Source organism: Pagrus pagrus (assembly GCF_965226575.1).
Source record: "Pagrus pagrus genome assembly, chromosome: 9".
NCBI classification, from domain to species: Eukaryota; Metazoa; Chordata; class Actinopteri; order Spariformes; family Sparidae; genus Pagrus; species Pagrus pagrus.
Window position 1 is genome coordinate 18,928,476 of NC_140193.1, and position 10,892 is coordinate 18,939,367.

The 10,892-nt window shown below is 41.1% G+C and overlaps 1 protein-coding gene across 3 annotated transcripts; it reads left to right on the forward strand.

The window, feature by feature from the left end:
- The first annotated feature begins 306 nt into the window (after nt 1-306).
- On the forward strand, nt 307-10,892 carry egfl6 (EGF-like-domain, multiple 6). 3 transcript variants are annotated; one of them, XM_084362071.1, is made up of 13 exons: nt 307-669; nt 2,596-2,702; nt 3,034-3,126; nt 3,355-3,474; nt 3,608-3,727; nt 5,639-5,773; nt 5,859-5,981; nt 6,443-6,505; nt 7,137-7,391; nt 9,477-9,551; nt 9,642-9,737; nt 9,823-10,085; nt 10,251-10,892. In XM_084362071.1, exons 1-13 carry the CDS (start codon nt 596-598, stop codon nt 10,356-10,358), a joined length of 1,632 nt encoding a protein of 543 aa, XP_084218197.1. In that variant the 5' UTR covers nt 307-595; the 3' UTR covers nt 10,359-10,892. The 3 variants fall into 3 exon arrangements, with proteins under 3 accessions (XP_084218197.1, XP_084218198.1, XP_084218199.1); XM_084362072.1 differs by lacking the exon at nt 6,443-6,505; XM_084362073.1 differs by lacking the exons at nt 5,859-5,981; nt 6,443-6,505 and having other exon boundaries at nt 310-669.

Consider the following 10,892-nt stretch of genomic DNA (forward strand, 5'->3'; position numbering starts at 1 on the left):
CATGGGCCCACCATCAAGCAACAAATGTGCACGTAAAGCTCATGTTATCTCAGAAAAGACTCAAAATAAGATCAATAGGCTACACTGCATTTGACATCAACAGTATGATTTTTCCTTTTTCCAGCTAGTGATCCACAGGAAGACTTCCATGTGGTCTTGTATAGGGTTTCAGCGAAGAGAGGAGCACCCCTAAACATAATCTCCACCCCCTGTGCAAACCCACTCCTACCTCCAAAAGTCGCAACCTATCCCTCACCATGCACCGTGTGTCACTTAAGTGTCTGGAATTTCAGAGAAGAAGAAGAGGAAGCAAGATTATGGGACGTAGAGTATAAGTGAAAAGAGTGAGAGAGAGAGAGAAAGAGAGAGAGAGAGAGAGAGAGAGAGAGAGAGATTTTTTTTTCCCTGAAGGAGACTCTGACTTTGTGCTCTGAAATTACATGAAATCCGGTGTGCTTTGTGAAACTAAGACCCGTTCCTGTCTAAGCACTTTAATGAGCGTATAAGCCCCCAGGAGGAATAGTCGAAGCTCTCAGCAAACCAAAGTCAGCCCCCCGTGGGAAACAAAGCTCTCCGGCTGCTCGCGGTCACAGACATGCAACCGTTCACCTTTGTCGGTGCTCTTTTTCTCCTGCTCCACGTCTCCTCTCGGAGCACAGAGGCGCATAGGTAAGTCAATGAACTATGCAGTGTTTGATGCCGTAGTGTTTCTACCTTTAAAGGGCCACTATGTAGATTTGGGGAATACATTTTGATCAGAAGAGAAAGATCTTCATTGATCTTTACTGATTTATATGCCGAAACAAACTAAACAAACAAGCTCTCTTTGTTTTCATGACTGAATAAACTGAATAAACAAACTGACTTTAAGACAACACAGTTTCATACTGTTTTACTTTGTTTATATGTGGCGGACCCTGCCACCATTCGAGCTTCAAACAGTGTTGGGACCTTATTTTCCTCTGAGAACAGCTTGTTTAATCAGTTATGGAAAAAATAAATATTACTGAGTTTGTATTATTATCTCATTCATATTGTAAATATTCAACTTCTGAGTTTAAATTTCCCCTGCCCCTTTAAACCTGCAACAGGTGTACACTTTACTTGGATATTTGATCAGATGAGAACTAAAAAGACCTTCCAGGATCATGTCAGATTGATTTCTATGAATTATAAACTTTATATTGAACTGCAAAAAAATATTATTTTCAATTTCGATTTATCTGTTAATACTCTGTGAACAGTGTTTCCCAAAGCCCGAGATGGCGTCTTCAAATGTCTTGTTTTGTCCACAACCCAGAAATATTCAGTTTGCTGTCATAGAGGAGTAAAGAAACCAAAAATATTAAAATTGAAGAAGATGGAATCAAAGAATTTTTATGTTTTTTCTTTAAAAAAACTACAGAACCAATTAGTCAAATATCAAAATGGTTGCAGCTGTAGATAGCAATGATGAAATACACTTGCACCAATAAAAAACCCAAAAGTGTCACTTACAGCAATTGGATTATATACAATTTGGCCCACTTCCTGTAGCCAAAAAAAGGTATTACTGCAATTTTAACTGCTGGTTCCTCTTCATGCTTCCATTTCAAGAGGAGCTTAATAAGTAACTTGAACCCCCCTTAATTTACCCGGAATGATGTGCTTTAAATCTTTACTGGTAAAACTGTTGTTTTAAGACGTTACGTACTGTTGCCACTGCCAGCACAGGACTGTGAGAGCGATGACAGTGTGTCAGCTAAATGTGGCACAGCAACTGTTAATAAGTGAAGAGCACCTGTCGCACTTAGGAGCCCCTCTCCTGTGGGCTATTCTGGTTGATTTCAATCAAGTCTCAGATTCCTCCAGTCCCGCTGGAGCCGAAGCTGCTTATAGGATGCTTCTGGGAAACATCTGGGATATCAGAGTTTGGCACTGAGCTTAAATGTAGACATAATGATGCTGAAAGCTAAAAAGTCAGATTTGGATGTGAGATTGTGACGTGGATTTTAATATTCGCGAAGTCAACCATCGTACCTTAATTGAATTTACAGGTTAAAAATACACACGTGCAATATAATCTATACGTGCAGCAGGTTATTTTGAATGCAATGCTGACTCTCTGAGAATAACTTTACAGTAAATTCTCATCCGCTGCCAGAAATTGGTTTCAGGGGAAGATCAAGGTGGAGTAGAAAAAAAAGGGAGGACATATGGTTGTGCAGAAGGTATCAATGTGCAACGCAGGAAGTGTCTGATTAGTGTGTTTTTCCCCATCTGTAGCCTACATCCTGTCAGCTGGCTGCTGCTCCACAGGGAGCCCCACTTTTATCACTGAGCAAGCCTGCGAGGAGACACTTTATTTAGGTTGTTTGTTTTTCTTAAGTACCATTGGGACCAAAATTAGGAAAAAAAGGATGGCTGAGAATCTGCAATATGGAGAGCTTAGAGAACTTGTCATTAGTGTTTCATTGTAGATATTGTGATAAGATTAAGCTTAAAGGCCAAATTTGCAATCTGATTTTCCATGTGTTTACCAGGGTGGGCTATAAATTTAGCTAAGACGGCAAAATTACACATCTTACCTTCCTCCTCCTCTCTCTTTCTACGAAGGCACTACCGACAAGTCCTTACTGGAAACCAAGCAGGTGTGTGTCGCTATGGCAGGAGGCTGGAGTGCTGCTACGGCTGGAAGAAAAACAGTAAAGGACAGTGTGAGGGTGAGATGGATTCAGAAACTGGTTTATCACATATATCCAAAATATTCATATCGATAGGTGACTGTTCTAACTTACACATGACGCTTTTTGAATGAGCAACATATATATTTTTAGAGAGAGAATCTAAATGTACTGCCACAATGCACAATATCCTGACCACTGTTATTCTTTTCATGAAAGGTATTTTCCTAACCCAGAGAATGTGGAGAAAATGACTAGCCTAGATCGAAAAACCTTGCCTGAATGAAAGAAACGTGTGGTTTAACTATAATCCACTCTCAAACCACTGATAATTCTGGTGGTATTTTCTCCATCTTAAATGTTTTACCAGCTCAGTGTGAGCACGACTGCAAGCACGGAGAATGTGTTGGCCCCAACAAATGCAAGTGTTTCCCAGGATACACCGGAAAGACGTGTAGTCAAGGTTGGTATTTGGGGTCGGGGAAGAGGGTCTGGAAAACATGGGTCAAACTGGGTACAGGATAATTGCATTTGCAGCTGATAACTTGATTTACGAGCTAATTTTAGAATTGTTTTACTTCAAGCATATCTTTATCTCTTGTGTTTAAATAAAAGCATTTCAGTTAAATTTTGCATCCTTAGGTTTCAGCAGAGAAGGTGTTTGAAAAACGAGGTTGACTCTTGTTTCTAGATCTGAATGAGTGCGGCCTGAAGCCTCGTCCCTGTGAGCACCGCTGCATGAACAGCTATGGAAGCTACAAGTGTTACTGTCTCAATGGCTACACCTTAATGCCTGATGGATCTTGCGCCAGTGAGTCATATCATTTATGCATACCCTGAGTGGAAACACAAAGAAAACCAAAGTTGCCAAGTTTGCACTTATACTGTATGTACTTATATGCATGTATATGTTAAATATGTGTTTTTTGTGTTATTGCATGTAGATTCCAGGACATGCTCTCTTGCTCACTGTCAGTATGGCTGTGAGGAAGTTCAGGGGGAGATTCGCTGCCTCTGCCCGTCAGCGGGGCTGCAACTTGGGCAGGATGAGAGGACATGTGTAGGTGAGCAACCTCACTCATGCAATTACAGATTATGAATACAGTGATGGAATGTTTTTAAGCATAGAGAGTCAGGCGAGGAAATATATGCCAGGCATGATTCACGATTAGAGACAGGCCGAAGCAAGAGTGAAAAATCAGACGGAGCAATAACTTTTCTCTAAATAAGGAGCACAGAGTGAAAAAACGATTGACTTTGGCTAGTTTCCGTCTGGATTGGGAGTTTTTGCACAGTGGAACAATCCCGTAATTATTGTATTACGTGGCTTCTGCATGCTTGGTTTGTAAATCAGATGGATGCAATTAAGTTATATTTCTTCGAAAAGTGCCTGAGCTTTGACAGCGCTGGTCAGACACACTGGTCACTGATGGGCGAAGGAATGTAAAGGAAAAAGAAGAAGAAGAAATAAAATAGTTCTGGAGCATAACAAATTCAGGATTACCGCGGATCCAACACACTCAACAATAGAAGTACAGCAGGAGTACTCTGCATGACAGGATGTACTGTACTGTAACAGACAAAGAATGAGCCCTCGGGAGACAGAAGAATATCTACTGTATCTATCATGAAAGCATCAAGTACTGCGGTACAAATTTGAAACTGTAGATGGAAAGATTGCTACTCATATAGCTCATATGAGTAGCAATCTTTCCGTCTACAGTAGATACAAAAGACCCACAAATAGCTGAAGGCCCAGTCTTTAAGTTGCTGACCAGAAATACCGATAGATTAATGTAAGCAAAATAACGTAATTATATGTCTGAATGAAAATACAAAGTAAACTGACTATATAATTATCTCTATAGGCTGACAGCTATCATTATTTGGCACTATATCACATTCAAATGGATTACTAACTGTGACATCAGTAGCTTAAAAACCTCCTCGTGCACATTTTGTCTTGTGTTAAGTAGTCATAGCAACCACAACAATACCAATAGCTTAGTTACATGTACCACACTCAGCGGAAACATTGTTTCCTGCCAGTCCAGACAGGAAACACAAATAAGCACCGATGGCTAATGGGAAGCCAGTGAGGGATCATGATTACTAGGATGGTGTAAGGTGCTCACTACACCGTAGATGGTGAAGCTCCCTGAACTGGCAGATGGAAAAGAGCTGCTGATGAGTCCATGTGAATGAATCAGGAAAATAGCATTTGGAAATGTCATTATAAAAAGCGTCAAAAGATTTTTTTTTTTAAAAACATAGTGGCCTGATTTCCTCAATATTGCCTAATGTGATGTGTGTACTGCAAGAAATTTTAAAATAGTTATGAGTTATGAGTCCCAATTTAATACTGCTGCCGCTATATGACCTACATAAGCAAAAAAGAGCATTAGTGAGAAGACTGGTTATTTCTATACGGTTATTATAGTTAATGCCTGCCACTGGGTCGGATTCCTATGTTTATAAGTTGGATCAGTCATAAAATGAAAACATTTTTTTATGGCTGAGTGCTGAGGATGAACTGAGGATGACACTAAAACACTTCTTTTTCATCATCACATTACAGTTATTAATCTTACATAGCCACAACTAGATACATTACCTCATCACTAAGCATCCTGCAAACAGCTGCGTTTAAAAAAAAGTATTAAAAATATGTTGCACCTTTTTTGTGCTCACTTTCAAAACAAATGCATGTGCCAGTGAGATCAACATCGTTATATGATATGATGCAGTGGAAACACTACTTTTGTCCACAGGGGCCGACACAATTACAAAAAATGATGTTTCTTGGAGCTGCTTTAACAGTTTTCATGGCAGGTGCATATTTTTGTTCTTTCATGGGGTATTGCCTCAGCAGCAAGGTGTTGTACTTGGTACAAATAAGCTTCCAATTCCCTCATCCAAACTTAAAAATATTAAATCGCAGGCCTTTAAACTTTTCCTGTTTCCTTTCCCTTCAGATATTAATGAATGTGTAACTGGGAAGAACCTCTGCCCGTACAACAGACAATGTGTGAACACCTTTGGCAGCTACTTCTGCAAGTGCCAGGAGGGCTACGATCTGAAATATGTCGACGGCAAATATGACTGTGTAGGTAAGGTATACGCATTTATTACGGGGAAAATCATTTGTGATCAGTTCTGCTCCTCGAGGTACAAATAGGCTTCTTCCAATTCCAGACCACGATGAGTGTGCAACTGGCACCAGCAAGTGCAGCCACCACGCTGACTGTCTGAACACTCGAGGATCCTACAAGTGCAGGTGCAAGTCTGGCTTCAGAGGCAATGGCTTTGAATGCTCTGGTGAGATCCAAGAACTGCCACACAGAATTATGAATTCATAGGTCAGGGATGCCTTTTGATATGTAATAAACTTCTCAAAAAAGATGTTTTAAATCCTTATGTCTCGGGCCATTCCCAGATGAGAATAGTCAGTCAGATAGGTCAAGAGATGTTTTACGGCCACATATTTCATTTGGACTTTTTAAACTTCAGCAAACAACAGTCCTGCCAAGGCTGGTTTCCTGCTTTAAGACTCCACTAATCTTTACAGATGTTAGCGAGAGAGAGCCACAGATTGAAAACACACCTGTGAAAATATGACATTGTACGGTAGCCAGCCATCTGAGAAATAAGGAGAAAGGCAGGTTGTGTTGTAGTCTTTGAACTGGGCCCAGATAGTAACAGGTGAAGCCTCATGTAGCCAGATGACAGAAAGGGAATAGGCCAGAGGTTTAAATGAAGATGCCTTTATTTTTTTGTAGTCAAGCCGTTTTATCAGAGGTCGTGGGATGGAGACAAAGGCAGTGCAGATGATTTCCTCAATGGTGAGATTGTGTGAAATCCAAGACCCTGCATCCGCTGTGCACTCCCTGCAATGCAACCCCATTCATCCCCTCCTCTTGCATACTTTTAAGAAACAAACTCTTTGCCTTGCTCGTGACTGGAAATGTTGTATGTCTACACAGCTTGATATGACACCCAGAATCCTCAGCATGACCCTTTGTATTAGGGGTGGGCGATCTGTCAATTTTAGATCACGATAGATCTTGAAGAAGGTGGTATTTAATGTCTTCTTACGTCTGCTACCAAACTTCACATACCCTTATTGACTATCAGATCCATGCTACTTGAACAAACCAAGAGCGATATATATGTAGAGAAAAAAAAATTGAGATGGTGGTCGCAATTCAGATGGTGGATCGGGATAGTATTTTGTGGCCAGATCGCCCACCCCTGCTTTATACACTGAATGTATGTGATAAAAATGCCTCAGTTAATGTTTGTGCAATGAATGTTGCTGTCGTCCTTTATCTGCATGTAGAGTAGAACAACATCAACAGCTGCAAAATACATGAGAACAAGCAACAAACGCATCTGAAACCTGGTGAAATACTGCATCTGCCACTCATGATTGCGCTTCCACATGTCTAATCTGGTTCCTCTTCCTGCCCGCAGCCATCCCAGACTCCCCAGTGAGGCCCAGGATTCTGGGAGGCAAGCTGGACAATGAGGACATCAAAAATGTTATTCCCGAACCGGCCGCGACACCGCCCCCTAAGCTCCACCAGCAGCCTTTTGACTATGATGGAGAGGTCTACATTGGCACCCAGACTGAGCAGAGACCGGAGGAGGAATTTCCAGAGGAAGAAGAGGAGGAGGAGGAGGAGGAAGAGGAAGACAACCAACTCAATCCAAGAGGAGATGTTTTCAGTAAGCGTCCTTTTTTTTTGGCTCCCTCGCAGTATTTCTGTCGCTGTCGTTCTGGGTGGTCCACAATGTATTAACCATGCACAGACTAAACAAACTGAGTATGCTTCTACAGCGATTTTACTTGTGTGTCTACACGGCATCTGAATACAATTATCGATTTCTCGGTAGGCAGCTGAACTAAGTAGGAATTAGCAGGTCACGTCTAAGACCAGAGAGAGAAGAAGCTTGTTGCTTCATGTCCCCTGTCGACCTCAGGCTCCTCCATGACCTGTGTAACTCTCGGTTCTCGTTGGACTTAAATATGACTCTAGTGAACGACATGCTGAGACACATTGAAACTGATTAGTCAGATATGTCCCAGTCATGCTGATTATTAGGGCTGCAACAAATGATTATCTTCTTTGTCAATTAATCAGTTGATTACTTTCTTGATTAACTGATTAGTTGTTTGGTTTATAAAATGTCAGAAAATCGTGAAAAGTGTTGATCAGTGTTTCCCCGAAGCCCAAGATTACATCCTCAGTCCTCAAAGATATGTAATTAACTGTCACAGAGGTGTAAAGAAGCCACATCCCAAGCTGGATTTAGAAAATGATTACTCTTTTTCTTGAAAAAAAATACTCAAACCAGTTAATTGATTAGCAAAATATTTGGTAATTAATTTAATCGATCAATTGGGACGGATGTACTGACATTTCCCCAAGCGCTGTTATTGTCACGCTCTCTTGTCCTTTTGCAAAATATGGTTAAGATCAGCAAGATTGGCTCAAACAAATAGAATGTATGAAGATGAATTAGATTTCCATCTATTTATTATGAGACATGATGTCATCCATGCCTCAGTTATGTGTGTACAACACATTTGTCAGCAACACTTTCATCAGATAAAAAGTGAAGAGTGGGCAATGTGGTCATGCAGTGGTATGCACTTCGCTGAGAAACCCCATAAATGAGTTTACCTTTCACCACTAATCTTGCCTTTATGGAAACATCTGAGTCAGTGTAAGAACTCCGATAGCAAGAGGAGACAGGCCCCGAGACATCCATCACCTCCAGGGAGGAATGTCACTCTGTCGGCATGTGAGAGCCCAAGGATACAACCCATCCTGGGCCTATTTCCCATCTCCTGGGAGGAGGGTGAGAAGCCTCCAAGCCTTTTATTATGTTTTCCCCAAAACAGCTGTTGTGCAAACAGACTTGACTCCTAGTAGGAAGGTCTGTCATCAGCACTCTCGACCTTTCTAACACTAGCCCACTCTGGCGGAGCAGGTTCAATAACCCCAGCTGCTGCAAGAGCTTTAAAATACTTCGGGGGGGTTGTATCCTCAAGTTGTAGATCCATCTGAAGACAAGAGTGACAGCAGGGCAGGTCTGCACCTGTTAGTTAAAAGGCCCTTTCTGGCTTTTGTTTCATCCTGGAAAATCTCTCAGCTGCATAATTTTTAAGATCACATAGTTTCACAGGAAATTATAGACAAAATGTTCTTTGTTATTTTTATGAGGCAACATTCAAGTTGTAGATTTTATACGATTTTGTAAGAGTGATTGTGATACAGTTGTGATACATATCACACACTCAGTTGCCAGTTTATTAGGTACACCTTGCTAAAACTATTGCAATCTAATGCAACATTCCTGCAATAAATCCTCCTTTGAAACTGAACATTATAACTTTCATAAAGGTAGGATTTACTGCAGGACTGTTGTATTAGATAGCAATAGTTTAAGCTAGGTGAACCTAATAAACTGGCAAATGGTTGTATATCAAAGGAGACCTATAATGCTTTTTTGTTTTTTCCTTTCCTTCAGTGTTTCATGTGTTCTTGTGCATGTTAAAAATCTTCAAGCCTAAAGGCCGCACCAACAGAAGCTCCTCTCTCCCACAGAAAAACTGCTCCTGAAACGCCTCATCTGTCATCCCACCTTTAACTCTGTGACTTTGTGACATCACACTACATCTCAGAGTCACACATTTGCACAATTAATGACTTGTGGCTAGTTTGGCATGAAAATAGGCAGATTATGTCTCCTGTAAGCTGAAAATTCATGAATTCCCATTTTTTTCCCTTTCATCTCTAAACACAGTATCAGAGGACTTTGAATCAGTGTTCGGCCCGTCCACAGAAGTCAAAGAAATACAAATAAAACCAGTTCAGGAAGGTAATCAAATATCTGTCAATGCGCCTTTGTTATATAATCACTGTCTTTGTGACTAATTTGCTAAATTGCTCCTATTGTTTTTCGCTCTAGAGTTCATCATGGATTGCAACTTTGATCAGGGAGCATGTGAGTGGGTCCAAGACAGGTCTGACGACATGGACTGGAGTGTAGCCTACCACGATGACGGTAACAGAATAATGAATCCTTTTTGCTGTTTTCACAAGTTAATTTGTTTCCTGCATTCACTTATAAGTGCTACAAACTCCCTCAGGTGCTGAGTACTACATGACCATGAGTGGGCTCATAGGGGATCAGGACAACGTAGCCAAGCTGAAGTTGCTCCTCAGTGACCGGGCCCAGCAGGGCAGCTTCTGCCTGACCTTTGACTACCGCGTGGTGGGCCGTGATGTGGGAACTCTGAGGGTGCTGCTGGATAACAACGCTTACCCAGTATGGGAGCAGAGCCGGAGCAGGGACCAGGGCTGGCAGACGGAGCTCCTCACTGTGGCCTGGAAAGAGGAGGCCCCAGGATCTGTAAGTCATTTTATCTTTTTATAACACATATTAAGTCTAAGCAGTTCTTATGTGACTAGCTATGACTGATTTTCTTACAGTATGTTTGAAATACAACTCATTTTGTTCTCTCACTGCTGTAATCTACAACCTTAAGGTGAAATTGGACCATTGAATGTCTTTCAGATCGTCTTTGAAGCTCAGCGTGGGAAGGGTGTTGGAGGAGAGATTGGGCTGGACAAAGTCGTGCTGACCTCAGGGCCCTGCCAAGAGGATGTCGGCACCGCCTTTTAAGAATCGCCACCGTGGATTTAGCCTTTGAAAATCTGCTCTAACTGACACATGTCAAAGATTCCTGTTTCCTGTCCGTATTATGGTCTCTTCCCTGTGGCACTTCTCAGTGTTTTCTCATGACTTAGCCACAGGACATCCACATAAGCACACAGACACACAGCCTCAAGGGAAGATTATGTACAATCAGTGCATGCATGTTTACTTCATCACCATGCTGCTACATCCTCTATTGTGATTTTTATCATACAGATTACTCAGATCTCAGGAATACGTGGAAATGCTATCTTTGTCCGTTAGTTAGGTTTAACAGTATTGTGCTTAGTCCTTTGTCGTGTATGTGAAAGTGCAGGGCAGAAGTTACCTGAAAATAATCTATGACTTGTAATGTGAATTCTTAGGTGAATTATATCTGAAATTCAATGTTAGATTGATAACTTTTTTTTGAAGGCTGGTTAGTTTAAAGTGCATATCTGCTGTAAATTTTGCTTTCATATTATTCTGAACTATTGCATTAAATCTGTTTTGTTTTTCTAA